General features: G+C 36.7%; 1 protein-coding gene across 16 annotated transcripts in view; it reads left to right on the top strand.

The window, feature by feature from the left end:
* PAM (peptidylglycine alpha-amidating monooxygenase) overlaps window positions 1–15519 on the top strand; it is a 282583-nt gene that overhangs the window by 180805 nt on the left and 86259 nt on the right. For all 16 annotated transcript variants that reach the window (XM_027100526.1, XM_027100525.1, XM_027100522.1 and 13 more), the window contains 2 exons: window positions 10246–10331; window positions 11841–11924. In XM_027100526.1, the coding sequence (XP_026956327.1) occupies window positions 10246–10331; window positions 11841–11924 (170 nt within the window). The remainder of the gene's footprint in view (window positions 1–10245; window positions 10332–11840; window positions 11925–15519) is intronic.

Raw genomic sequence — 15519 nt, 5'->3', positions numbered from 1 at the left:
ATCACTTAAATGTTATTATGGCCCTAATTGTTAAGAAAAATTACGTACAGTGAACTAAGTGTAGTTCACCGTTCTCATGTTAAGGGAATATCAGAGCAAACACATTATGTTGCCTCCTTTAAAATATTAATATTCTTAAATATACTATTTTGAAATTAAGTTTATAAAATATATTTCCAAAAGACTTCCAGGTTGGGGAAAGAGAGAATTCAAAGAAAAATGTGAAAGTGAAAACAGCAATTTTGAGTAAAGTAATTGCTGCACGTATTTTTTTTGCTAAAATTATTACTTGAAAGACAGCATTATAGAGTGAACGTGTAGCTAACTGTCTAGATTCCGTGGGTAAATTATTTATCCCTTGTGGGCTGGTCTTGATTTTTTCATTCTAGCAAGGGACTAACACTAGATCATTTAGAGAACTCCTCTGTGCTCTAAAATTCCATAATTCTGTGAATATAAATTGTATACAAATGCTGAGTCAGATTGGAAAGACATCTTTATTAGGAGTTGGAGACATAAGTGAGTTGCATTTGTTAACTCACCTCAAGCAGACAGACCACTGTGTTTTGCCATTGAGTTGCATCACTGAATAATTAGAATTCTTAATGGCATTATACCCATGTCATTTTATTTATTTTTTTAAATTATTTTCTTTATTTTTTTTCTGGCTGCGTCAGGTCTTAGTTGTGGTATGTGGGATCTTTGTTGAGGCATGCAGGGTCTTTCGTTGTGGTGCGGGCTCTTCATTGTGGCGTGCTGGCTTCTCTCTAGTTGTGGCACGTGGATTTTCTCTCTCTAGTTGTGACGTGTGGGTTCCAGGGTGCGTGGGCTCCGTAGTTTGCAGCACACGGGCTCTCTCATTGAGGGGTGAGAGCTCAGTAGTTGTGGCGCATGGACTTATTTGCCCTGCGGCATGTGGTATCGTAGTTCCCCGACCGGGGATCAAAACCACGTCCCCTGCATTGGAAGGCAGATTCTCTACCGCTGGACCACCAGGGAAGTCCATTAAGTCCATTCTTAATGACATTATACCCATGTCATTTTAAATGGATTTTTAAAATCTGCCTTGCAGCATATATTCCCTGGTAATCTATAGAGTAGTTATAATCGACTTTATAACCGTACACCAAGGACAATAATTGATGCTTTTAACCAGCTCAAAGTGTTCATCTAACATTTAAAAGTAGGATCTTTTCACTACATATATAGAATCTGTTCAATATGCAAACTAGTAAATGTACATTACCTAAAACTGTTCTAGTGACCTGGCTTTAACAATCCAGCCTTATTCTCCATTTAAAAATGGGATGGGCTTTTTATCCCCCAATATTTGGCAAAATCCATGCTTCTTTATAGCATTACAGCTCACAGCATATTTCATGGGCTGAACTTTTCAGTTGCTTCACAGAAACATCCTCTACTCCCTACCCCCGATGCCACTCAGGCTCAACCCTGGAGACAGTCAGCAGATGTTTTCCGACTGCTTAACCTCTTATCCTCCCATCTGAGTTATAACACTAATAACAAAAATCTATCAGTGTCAAAAGCCTTGCATTATTTTTCTACATTGAGTCATGGACTTTATCACACTCATTTTATAGATGCAAATCTATTCTTCAGTTGCTCCATGATATAGACAGTACTTAAATGAACATTCCCAGACTTTCACATATATTTTTGGTTATGATACCAGTAGTGGCTTTTGATGTGTAAGAATATCAAGAACTCATTCACACCCTAAGGAAATCATTTTGAGAATACAAAGCTGTTTTAGTGAAAGAAGATAAAGCAAAGAGGATATTTTAACACCATGATGAGATTAAAAATTCACATTTTAAGGCAAGACAAAAAAAATTTAAACAAATTTTTTCTCTGCCCTTTGGCCTCCTCCCTCCCCTCTAGTGTGCCTTGTGCATCTGCATTATGCATTAATCAGACCTCCCCAATGACAGAAATATCTGCTCAATCATAAAGATCAATTTTTCTTCTTCTGGCAACAGCCGTGTACTTCTTTAGAAGATAGCATTCCTTTCTCAATCCTGTCAGGGCTCACGATGACCCACCACTCACCTTGTACGTGCAGACATCTTTGGTAAACTTTATGTACAGTGGCAATTATCATTTTCCTTAACGGTAGAGATTGGTGGAGAACTGACTGGTCAGACAATCTGGGAGATGCTGGGCTACCCCTAATGTAAGTCCTTAGCTTAAATACTCACCTATGACCTTACTCATGTCACTAGCAGTATCATTTGTATTCTGCCTATTTTACAAGATAATTGTTTCTTACGCTACCAAATATGTGACTGAGCCTCAGATAAAATTAATGATGATTAGGCGACTTGAAACCATTGACCAAATATATAGTCCTGTAAGATCAATGATTGTAATAGTGTAACTCCAGATATGGGAAAAAGCAGCAAGAGGAAACCATAACAGCTTAGTAAGACAGATGGTCCAGAGGCTTTTGGCTACTGATAACAGGACCCAGTCCAGTAACAGCACATTGAGTGGCCTATCAACAAAATATTTGCCTGGTCTGGGAATGAGCATCCCTAGCAACAAGGGACAAATTGGTCACGAAATGCCTCCCAAACTTTGGTCGAAATTAAGACTGAAAGAGAAGGAATTGTAAGATAGAGAATGTTGCCCACCATCCAGTTCTACAAGAGTCAAGCCATTAGCCACTGCAGTTGCGGACCTAAAGTACACCCTGAAAGGAGTTCAGGGTGAAGGTCACGATGGAGCACTTTGTGCTCTGGGAAAACTGGCAAAACTGGCCCTCTGATAGACATTTTCAGGAGAAAATTTTATGAACTAAGTTTCTTGCATCTTCCCGTAGTTAGAAAAGCATTAAAACCATGAACTCAGATGTCTGTTCCTTGTGACTAGCAGCAACCTTCCACTGAGATGTGTGCTAGATTGCACATCCTCCCTGCACCAAAATCACATATATACTGACCTTTTCCAAACAGTTCTCAGAGCTCTCTGAGAGACCGTCTCCCAGCTTATAAACCTCAGTTTGGCTCAAATAAAATTTTCCATTTCTTTCTTAGATTCACTATTGATTAATTTATTTTGTTGACAACCAAAGCGTCAAGCTCAGATTTCCTCTCTTTTCTGTTTGTTAGCTAGGATTTCCCCGTTTTCACTTTAGTTTTCTGTTTTCATTGCCAGCAAGTTGGCAAATAGGTGTGTGTCTGTAATAAAGTAAACATTTTTCCCCCTGAAATTATGAAGTTATAATTCATCCCCTGTCTTCAGGCAGCACTTTTAATATGACGGCAAAGAGCTATTCTAATGACATTTTACTGTTGTGCTGCCCTCCTTTGCTCTTTGTAATTGCCTCTTTCTACTGTACATTAAAAGATATTTACAGTTACATTAAGTTCACATGAAAATAGTAGACACAGCATGAAGCAGTTTTCATTATTTAGTCATTTTAATTTTAAAGCTATTTTTTCTCCACATATTCCATCCAGTCTTTTGTGTCTCGTTCCAAATTAGCAGCTCACACTGGTAATGTGTCTAGTTAATTATATGCATGTGCATTTAAATTGCATACATTGATGTGAACCTTTTAATATACTGTGGGGTGGTCCCTTTCTAGTTAGAGTGGGCCTGGTGCTCAATTCTAAATTAACAGACCTCTCGAGGATGCAAATAAGGACCAGCTGATGGAAAAGCAGCAGCTCTGCTGGCCCATGTCAGGAAGGCAGCAGTACCTGTCAGATTAAGTCTCATCCCTTCTTTCCCAGACTTTTAAAGGAGGAGACAATTACTGCATCCAGGCACCAAGGGAAAGTAATAGCACCAGGATTGGAGCAAGCATAGCAATAGCACGATTTGTTGGACTCCATTTGTGCTTGCAGACTTAAGTCAACGTGTAGCAGTTCTAAGTTCCCCAGATTTGTTGGCTGAATGTGAGCCATAACTGAGCAGATGCTCTTTGTGGCTTTTTGGAGTCAGTAGGGAAATGAGGTGCTGAAAACTAGGTAATTTAGATATTAAAAATTTATTCCTGCTCTCCATGAAAATATGGTAAATTTTAGGAGACCTTGGAAATTGAAATAGCCATTTATCTATTCAATGAATACCTTTCTTTATTCTTACTGTAACAATCATTTTTTAAAAATAATGAGTGGTTAGCTATTCAGAGTTTCAAGCTTTGAAAATCATAGTTTTGTTTATACACATTGTTTTGGCATTTGGAGTAATTCTGGAGCACTTTCTCTTTGTGATGTGAGGTTGTATAGTCTTAAGCACTTTCTGTTCTGCTGAGCACAGGACTTAGGGCTTAAGGCAACTTATGACTGCAAGCCCCAAGATTGTGTGTTCACAATACTGGGTGATTAAAGTGAATGGGCTTCTTCTGTATTATGTCTTGTACTTTGACAAAATCTATGCAGAGCTAAAATTATTGTTTTCAGTCTTATTAATTAATATTTGATTTGGAAACTATTTCTAATGATGCTTATGACCAGCTACTGTTTACAAATCTAAGGGGGCTTCTACAGGTTGTTGAATCTTTTTTGAAAAGAAGAATCCCAGCTGGTTAGATGAGGCTGTTTCCAGCTGTTCTAACTTGGAATCATTCTCAAGCTAAAGCAGTAGTGCTTTACCATCCTATGAAGCTTTAGCTAAGATCCCTTTCAACTGCTTCTAGTTATTAACTACCTGCTGTGTCTTTTTAAATGCCACTGTCTTCACAGGGTTACAGATGCTGATGAGGGGAAAGAGAAAAGTAGCTAAAACATATAAATATGTATAAATATAAATATATAAATAATAAATATATATATAAATATATATATATATATATATAGAGAGAGAGAGAGAGAGAGAGAGAGTCCTGTATGTGAGACACCTTGCTTGGTTACTCATTTAAATGACCTTTTTTTTTAGGGTGATATCACTTTCCAGAAAAGTCTACAGGTTTGTTGCCTCCCTTATGATGATAATGCTTCTTTGGTTGAGAATGGTATTTGCATACACTGCCTTTATTCACCCTCTCCACATCCTAGCTACCTGTCATCCATACACTATACAGCAAGATTCACAGCATGTCTTCTGCAATCCCCTCTGTTTCTTCTGCCATGATGAAACTTCTAAAGTTTAACATACATAAATTCCTTGTCAGTATAAATAAAAATAACACAGTCTCCAAAATCTGTGCTACCCCTTGTTCTAAGCACTATAAAATGTGTCTTTGAGTGTAGCAGCAAAGTTTAGACATGAATTACTGCTAGGCTAAAATTAATTGCATCCTTTTCCTTTTTCTCCTTTAATATTGTAATAGATTCATATTATTATACTGCATATCTGAATGGTATAAAGAATCTTCATTAAAATAGAGTTGGCATCTTGCTCTAACTTCTGCTCACCAATGATCATATTCCTCGTCTAAGTTTTAGGTGCCTGTAATAGAGGTGTTGATAGGAGTTCCTTAGCAACTGACCAATTCTTAGTGGACTAGTGTCAACTTTAATAAAATAGAATGGCATGGTTGTAACCGTTTTGAGAGTTTAAACAGAAACCAGCATTACATAATTTTGAACATTATTATTTTCTCACAAGATGAGTATTTATGTTAAATAGGATGGCAGTGTTATAGCACAGTGCTATAACATTTAATATAGAGCCAGAACTTTGAAATCAGAGCATCTTGGGATCAAATCTCAGTTCTACTACTTGATTGTTGTAATAAACATTGGTCAAATTATTTAATCTTTATTGGTCTGTTTTCTCATCTATAAAATGGGGCTACTAATCCCGCCTGATTGGACCATCACAAAGAGTAAGTGAGGGGATGTCAGTAATACGGTTGGTGCAGTGCCTGGCACATAGAAGTACTTAATAAATGGTAACTATTCTCTTTATTCATTTATTAATAAGATATATATTAACCATCCACTACGTACCAAGGGCATTCTTAGGCACTGAGAATTTGGTGTGAACAAAACAGATATACCTTCTGCTCTTGTGGACTTTAGAGCCTCTCTGATCTGTTGGTGGAGAGGGGTAAGGTGGGGAATGAGGATGATGCCTAGATATTGTGGTGCTATTTTTTCAGGCTGGTGCCTTTTAATCACCTCTCCTATTTAGTTTTCCCATTAAGTATCCTTCTAATTACTATGTTAATGCATACACATTGCATTGAAATTCACATAGGATTTGTCTGAATTGGGAAATGTGTTCTGTGGGTTTATAGAGCAGTTAATGAAATTTGAATACCTGACTCACGCTGGATGTAATTTTGAAAAGTAAGGACATTTCACATATGCCATTGATTTTTATGTGTGTTTCTTAAAGAAACTTTCTGACTTTGGATTAATTTTCCTGTGATTCTGTTAGATGCTTAATGCATTAAAATTGTAATTGAAGACTGTACAGACTTAACTTTAGGGCATGACAATTTTATTAAAACTAGTTTTTTCAGACCAAAGAAGAAATGACTTATCAGTTCTGATTTTCTCTGAGTAACCTTGGGTTTTAACTAACCTTTCACAGATAGAACCAGAGGAGTACTTTAACAGTCAATTATGCTCTATTTGGATAATTCAAAATGACAGGCTAGCACTTTTCAGAGCTTGGCATAGTCTGGAAATATTCATGCCATCTGAATGGTTTCCCCATAGATTAGAGGTGAAAAGGTTCTATAGCAAAGGTCCAAGAATCCAGAGTAGTTTTATTTTCAAATGTTAATTCTCATCATTTTTGCTATGAATACTAAGAAACCACTAGGGAGCTATGTGAATCTTTTCACAATTAATTGGCTTAATCTAGACAAGCCTTTAGGAGTAGCTGTTAGAATTATAAGAATAAGAAACCTGGTCGATGAGGCCTGAAATTACAAGAGCCGTTGATCAAGGGTTGCTTTGCTTCCTAGCCTTAATACTCTTCTTCTCAATAAGAATAATAAAAATTCTCACTATTTTTACAAGACACTGTTTGGAAAGCCAACATATGCAATACTGCCTTTATTCTGTTGGTCATTTTATGTGGAGAAAATGTGACACTGTTTCCATTTAAAATGGGAAATGGAAATTTGAAAATGAAAAGATGTGGCGAGTTTATCCAAATGTTCTTTGCCACTCCTTTATGTGATCCATTGTAGGACTCACTTCTCTTGACCTCTTGTTTTTCCTCTTCACTTAGTCCTGTCACTCATTAAGTTTTAGAATGAGTTTCAATATCCCAGGGCCCTCCAGTGAGTCATCGTTTACTCAGCCTTGAGTTTTATACAATTTTTTAAAAATTATAACAGGATTTTAAAACCAAATCAAAGTTTGCTTTTGGAGCTCTTCTTTTACCAGACCTGTTGAGAGCATGAAACATTGTCTCTTCGCAAATAAGAACTTATTTTATCTAAAATTTGATTTTAGAATTGCATACTCGAATTGCAGCTTAGTTCAGGTATGAGAGTAATCATCAAAGCTGATCTTCATATAATACCATGAAGTCTCTGCCTGTAAGTCAGTCTCATGAATAGAGATATAAGGGAGTGTGACAGCCAGAGCTTTGAATCATGGCTTGGCTGTGTGACCTTTTGAAAGTTACTTAAAGTCTCTGAGCTTATTCAGCTGTAAAGTATAACCTACTTGCAATGACTTGTGAGAGTGAGTATGAGCCAATTTGTACAGAATTCCAGGCAAATGATAATTCAAATTTATTGTCATTTAATATTTTTTTAAATGTTATACTTGACAGTACAATAAAACTTAGGCCAATTCAATTATTTAAGTGTTTGTATATAAAAAGTTAAAAATGTATTTAGAAGTTAACTTCCCCAAACATTTCTTGAATATTGACTAAATGCCAGGCAGAGCTGCAGGTGCTGGGAGTACAGGGTGAAAGATATGACCCAAACCTCAAAGTCTACACAGTCTGGTTGGAGAGGAGATAAGCAAGGTGATACTTAGGATGCGTGCTGTGGTTAAAGAATGTAAGTTGGGTGGGACGGGCATCAGAGAAAGCTTGCCTGAGGAGGAAGACTTGAAGTGAATCTTGAATGAAAAGGTGAGAACAAGGTTGTCAGGCAGAGAGTTGGAGAAGGGGTTTTCCAGAAAGAGAACAGTGGAGAAGAGAGAAGTTAGAAATTGGCAGCAACTTGGCATGACTGAAAAGGGTTTTTTTTTTCTGGGGATATAACAGGGACCCAGATCATAAAAGCCTCATGTGTTATACTACAATGTTTAGATTTTATTTTGGTGTTATTTTTGGGAAACATTTGAAAGAATTTGTGCCAGCAAATGACATAGTCAAATATGTAGCTTAGAAAATTTTAACTACACCAGTTTTCTCTGTTATATTTCATTCTGGTTCTTTCTAGTCATACACTGAATTGACTTCCATATCAGAGGAAGCAATTATCTTGTTTAACCTAAGACTGTCATCACATTGCTGTTAAGCACTTGTATATTTATGATCTTTGTTGAAAGCTATGAAAATTGCCATCAAGATCTTTAAATTTTAGTAGCTCACAGCAGTGAGATACCAAGTTCATCGCATCTGGCAATCTCGTTTCTTAAACTATTATAGCATGAGGCCAGGGAGGGAAATTCCGCTTTTGTGCACTGTCCAATACCCCAAGCTTTTTAGCACACTTGGCACAAGGATGTCACAGACATTTGTTCCAATGCACGCGTCTCACATGCTAATGATCCTGCATCATAAGTATATCGTTTTGACAGTGAACAGTAAGAAACCACTGGGTGATGTGCTTTACACTGCACATTACCCAATTTCTTTCTACAGCCCGATTTAGAGAAGCTAGAGCATTTGCTAAATATAACCTTATAGGGACCTCCTGGTTCCTGGCCCTTTATTCAGATGAATAACTGTTGTCTGCACTTATTGCCTATCCTTTCCCACCATTTCTGGCTGTAACCAGGAAGCATGTTAGGAGTCCCTGCCTCTGACATGGCCTGGGTGTTCTCCAGGTTTCTAGGCTCAGTTTCTCCAGGTTTCTAGGCTCAGTTTCTAACCTGTTTAGGAAGCTGCCACGGTCTGCCTTCACTTCCCTTCCAGGCCATGGGCAATGCACTTTTTCTCCTGTGTGAGCCAACCTCCCGGCCAAGAAGCTGTTTTTGTCCTTGTCCTTGACGGTCCTCAGACCTTTCAGATCTGCCTAAACTCCTGACTCTGACCTTGCTTGGTGCCAGTTTCTCAAAACACAAATATATAAAAGCGACATGAAAATGTCACCCAACAGTGTTTTGAACAAGTCAAATTATATAACAGAACCAACTAAGAGATGTAGTGTAATGGGGAAAAAATGTGTGGTTTGGAGTCAGACAGCTTACCATTTGTGAAATTGGATCTACCATATAGATACCAACGTGCTAGTTACTATGCTGGGTGCCTTACACGTATTACTCTCCCCGTCAGAGAGGTTTCCACACAGAAATTGGGCCTTTGAGGGCTGATGTACATGTCCAAGATACACAGCTATTAAGGGGAGGTTGTGGGATTCAACTCCAGAGATGTCTTTCTGCCTGTGCTCCTTTGAGCATATAACACTGCCTCTCAACAGTGAGTCTTTAGATAAAGTGAATGTTTTGTTAAATAATGCAGAACCCTGGTATAGTGCTTTGAGGTTTATGAAGTGCTTTCATTTCTATATCATCTACTTTATAGAACAACTCTTTGAAGTAAGTGTAACTATCCCTGTTTTACAAGAGAGAAAACTGAGGCTCTGTAAGATTAAGTGACTTGAAACAATTTATAAATGGCATAACCCGTATTCATAAACTTTAAAAAAGCCACAAGAACCCTGTGAGTGGGATATACTTGTATTGTTCACCCTACTGAGGGTAGGCACTATAAATGCCACCGATCCCCAAATGGGAAATGAGTATGATGTTTCTTTTAATCCACTTCCAAATTTCCACTGCATTGGCTTTGGTTTACACACCCTTTGTGTAATGCTTACTTTTCTACCTGATTACATAGAGTACATTCCAAGGATGGTGAATTAAACTGTATATCTACCTCACAGGATTGTTTCACATCAGGCAACTAACAAACAAATCTCCCTTTATAGGTGCGTTTTCACATATAAAATTGTTCTTCGCTCCAGTGTCCCTTACAGTCTTAAAATTGATATGACTATAATGATGGTATATTGATGTACTTTTCTTTGCCTTGTTTTCAAAAACCTCTCCCTCCCCACTCCTCCCATGGGAAGAGATTTATGCACTTTACTAATTGAATCTTCACTTATAGCTACTTTTTTTTCTTCAGGTTTTGTGATGAAGGAACCTGTACAGATAAAGCCAATATTCTATATGCCTGGGCAAGAAATGCTCCCCCAACCAGACTCCCCAAAGGTATACCTGAGGCCTCTTGGATAGCCTTATATTAAACTGCTTCGTTTTTGATTCCAACGTACTTTTTATTATATGTTCTTTCCGACAGCTCTTGACCATGTTCTATGTTGCAATTTCACGCTAAAAAGTACCCTTATTGCCTGCTTTATATTGAAAAGGTTTCATTGAGGTTGTTCTTCTTTCTCTGCCTCTCTTTGATAAGTAATTGGCTCACACAACAGTTTAGATAGAATTAGAAAATAACGAGTATACCTCAAGCCACCTTTGGCCTGAGACACATTGGTTCTTGACAGCAGGAGCATTTCACGAGCCAAGAGAGCTAGGAATTAAATAAATTGCCATTTCAGCAGACAGATTTTTAATAGTCCTGGAACCTGGGCATTTAATGTGATGCCAGACCTCAGCTGGCTTTCTGAATTCACCTCTAAACCGTTCATAGCTTCCAACGTGTGAGTGAATTAACGGACTCTCCTTTATTACCTGGATCTTTCTTAGTATCAAAGTGAACGTATAGTTCTGAAACAGAATAAGACTGCCGTGGTTTAGGGATGGAGGGATGGCATCTTGTGATGCCTCCCTAACTCATGCCTGCACTAATTTTTAAATTTTTTAATATTTTTAACCTTTTTATACAGTTTTAAAGGTTGCTTTCTCTTTATAGTTATTACACAATATTGACTATATTCCATGCATTGTGCAGTACATCCTTGAGCCTCTCTTTCACCCAATAGTTTGATTTCTGTTTTGCTTTACTTCAAATGAGTGTCAGAATCCTCTCTAGAGTTTACCAGGCAGCCACTATCAAACAAGTTTGGAAACTAATAGGGAGGTTTGTCATAGATTTGTTGATGTTTTTAAGATCCATTGGTAGAGAAGATTAAAAAAATTTTTTTTCTCTGTCTAGAAATATTTTCTCTGTAGATTTTTTTTTAGCTTACTAGCAAACTCTACTAACAGTAAGACTCTTAGGCACCCTTCAGATTCCAAAACTTTATTGACATTGTAATCTAGTAGGTAATTGGTTTCTTCAATGATATTTTTGCAGATACCTGATTTTGTATGGGAAGAAAAACAATTTCCTGAGATGGTCCTAAGAAGTCTGTTTCCTATATTCAATCAGAAAATAAAAATGAGTATGAGTATATACAAAACAAAATGAAAGAATGGGTTTATGTATGTCTGTTATGTAATCAACAGGGACAGAATTTTGTTTTGTTTTGTTTTGTTCTGTTTCTTGAAAAATGAATGAATTGTCCTCTTAAAGTGTAAGTGATCACTCTGGTTCTGAAGTGGAGACTACGAATATAATTCTGTCAGAGCTTAGAGAAGGAATGATAGGTTATATCAGAGATTTTCATTGAATGCCTAGTTTATTTCCATTTTCATATAATTTCATATATTATGCGCTATTTTCTTTCCCTTTGGATTTCATAGATCAGCAACCTTTGATTAGCTCTATTTAACTTCCATTTCTAAAATATTAATTTATCTTCTTTTGAATATCTTCAGGTGTTGGATTCAGAGTTGGAGGAGAGACTGGAAGCAAATACTTTGTACTACAAGTACACTATGGGGATATTAGTGCTTTTAGAGGTAAGTTTTGAAATGTTGGAACTAAGCTGAACTTCAATACTATATTGTTTAAAATATATATACTGTTTTCTATATAATAAAATGAAGAATTGACTACAACCTCTGCCCACTAGTAAACAGCTGCTTTTGTCTCTTGGAATTTGAGACTATTGAAGAAATGACTTTTATTTTGAAAGTTATAATCTCTTATGCACATATTCTCTTATGCATCCTACTGTGCTTTCTCTTATGCTGACTTCAGGGTTCTCTTCCTTTCCAATGTATCATCTTATCCACCGTCTCCTATTAGATTCCTTCTTAGCAACATTGTCAGAAAGACTAGGGACTAGTAATTTATTCATATTACTAGAAGCAAGCCACTGGAGAGTCAGCATGTTTTGTAACACAAAACATGTTTAATCAATAATATATCTGGGGGCTTCCCTGGTGGCGCAGTGGTTGAGAATCTGCCTGCCGATGCAGGGGACACGGGTTCGTGCCCTGGACCAGGAAGATCCCACGTGCCGCGGAGCAGCTGGGCCCGTGAGCCATGCCCGCTGGGCCTGAGCGTCCGGAGCCTGTGCTCCTTAACGGAAGAGGCCACAGCAGTGAGAGGCCCGTGTACCACAAAAAAAAAAAAATAATAATAATAATATATCTGATTGTAGTACTAATTATAAGTTTTCATTATATGAATTTATTCTTTTTTTAAAAATTTTTAAAAGTTCTCAAATGCTCAGGTTCATGTCAGTGGTTTATCTGTAATCCACACTTGCCACTTCATCTGTTGCCCACTGCACCGATGCACGGACCCCACCCACTCCATAGAGGCTGCTGAACACTGCCCTAGACACTTGCTGGTCTACCCATATTACCATGCACTTTGTTTAAATGCTCCTTTTCTTATCATAGAATCATTAACATGAGGAAGGGGCCCTGTTCCCAAGGCAACCAAGACTGGGCTTATTATTCCTTCTGCTGCATTTAGTCGAACTCCAGCTGCATTCCAGGTTCACACTTTGGTGTTCACAGGAGTGTAAATGTTAAGCAGTCTTCTTCTTGGCTTGTCAGCCTTTCTACTTTGTCTTGCTGACCTCTACATGTTTTCTTGAGTTCTCTAACACTATTTTTCTACAAACTAACCTAATACATTTTGCTCTCTAGATGCATTAGCTTTCTATCCAGCAACTAAGTTTAGAAGTACACATCCATCTCTGCCTATGAAATATCCTCTGGGGCCTTTGCTGAGAGCACCCCATGCTGAAAGTTTCCATAGGTTCTCAGCATTCAGGACTGGGACAATAAATGCAGTCTTCCTCTGGAAAAGGATGTTAGAAAGAATAAATTTATGTCAACTATACTCCAATAAAATTTTTTAAAAGAATAAATTTATATAATGAAAAATTATAATTAGTACTACAATCAGATATATTATCGATTAAACAAGCTCCTGTGGACCAGCTCATGAACCTAACTTCCAAGTAAAACCTGTTTTTTATAAAAAATATGCTTTGAGTTATGTATAAATAGCTTTCCATTTTTGGAACAGGACCTAAAATCTTAAGTTGTTAATTGTAGTGCTGAGCCAAGGTTTTGTTGAAAACAGAGGAATAAATAAAGTTCATGTTTGAGAAACAAAGACACAAATTATCTGCTATCAGGGGAACAGGCAGATTCTAAGACTGCTGACTTCCAAAGCATTGACAAGACTATTATTTTTCCAAAGAAGTGAGGAAGGCTTTCCCCAATTACCACAACTAAAGTAGCTGGTAGTGTCCACACATACAGGACCCCACCCCTACTCTCCATCCTTCTATAGAACCCTAGACTTGACTTTTTAGCCTAATTCCTCTGAGCTTTGTAGTACCTCCTAACAGATACCATACTGATACCCCAGGGGAAATGGATGATACATATAATATGCTAGTTTTTAAAACATATTACTGTAATAATTTAACTTAAATTAACTTCTTACCGATGAGGAATTAATTTTATTTTATAATTTATGTCTAATATGGGGTAATTAAAAAGTATTGATATTTAATATATAAATATATAGTTATTTACTATAAGACTGATTAGAAACTTTCATACTAGTTTTTCATTTTTCACTTTTTTGAGAACCATTTTTCTAAAAGAAGGTGCATATGAGGTAGGACCTATAGTTCATAGATCTTATGATAATGTAATAAAAATGTAAACAAAAAAATTTCACCCGTATAATTCTTTCAGTAGCATTAGATACTATCTTGTGCCTTAAACTATACATGGCTTAGAATAGTAAGTAAACACGCGGGAAAATATCAGATCTCACTAAAACAACGAGAGAGCATTTTGCGTTTACTTAATTGGGTGTGAGTGGAGATTGAATTATAAAACCCAGGACTGCCAGGGCTTAGATGAATATGCTACAGTTTGGGGAGCTTTGTGAATTAGTGCAGTGTTTTAGAAAGCAACTTTATCATATTATATACATTTTATATAAAACATTAAAATCTTGCTCTAGGCTTTCATCCTAAACTAAAGGAAGGGTTTTGTTGGATTTTTGGGTTTGTTTTCTAATGAGCTACCTACCCACAGTTATTTATATACCATTAACTAGTAATATGAAAACCTGGAAAGTTAACAAACGTCCCTTAGTAGGGGACTAATTAAATAAATGGTATAACAACAAAAATAGCAAATCATAAAATTTTATACAGACTACATAAAACCATATGTATGCTTGTATGTTTCCAAGGATTATAAGGAACAAGGAATAAAAGGAAACAGTCAATAAGCATGAGAGACAGGATCATGTGATTTTTTTTTTCCTTTACAATGTTATAACATTCTCTTCATGTTTTTAAATTCCACAAATATAAGCACTATGTTAGATACCTGCCAGTACCTGCCAGTTTGTGCGCTGCATTCCCACTCATACCCTCCTGACAAAAAAGAGTTAAAGTAAATCTTTATGTGCCTGATTAACTATAAGAAGTGACTCACACTTTAAAAAGGTTCTATACTGTGATCACACACTTATCTCCAGATGAACCTAGAAGTGGAATTATAGCATATCTTTTAATGATTAAAAATGCATTATAGATATGTTATATATGTATTATATATATATATATACATAATCATCTTAGTGTCAGTGAAGATTTGAACTTCACGGTATTAGAACTAATGATGATATTTTTAAGAATATAAATTATAAATCAGAAGCAGATTAACACTCTGAGGAAATCACTGCACTCTATTGAAAAGTGGGAAAATGTTTGGCTTAAGGGTATGAGCATTTTTCCACATAGGGAAGGTTTTAGAGAGTTGAGAAGCCTAGGACTTCTCTTTAATAAAGCATCAACAGTGAAGTTAAAATATCTTCTCAAATTTGTTGGCATGTGATAAAGTATCAGAGAGAACATAACCTGAAGCCAGCTGGTTATATCTTGGACTGGGAGGCCTAGTAGTAGGAAAAGATAGGTCTGTGGGATACCCAAAATATTTGTTTTGTTTTGGTTGTTGTTTGTTTTGGAAATTGAGCAGAATGTGAAACTGTAAATTGTCATTTAAAAGGAGCCAACTTTATTAAATGCCATGTCAATCATAATGTCAGACCTGGGCTAGTGCT

Source organism: Aethalodelphis obliquidens, unplaced genomic scaffold (assembly GCF_003676395.1).
Source record: "Aethalodelphis obliquidens isolate GAN/ISIS:26980383/991018 unplaced genomic scaffold, ASM367639v1 scaffold4, whole genome shotgun sequence".
NCBI lineage: Eukaryota > Metazoa > Chordata > Mammalia > Artiodactyla > Delphinidae > Aethalodelphis > Aethalodelphis obliquidens.
Note: the sequence above shows the minus strand (reverse complement) of the source record. Positions and strands in the feature narration are given on the sequence as shown.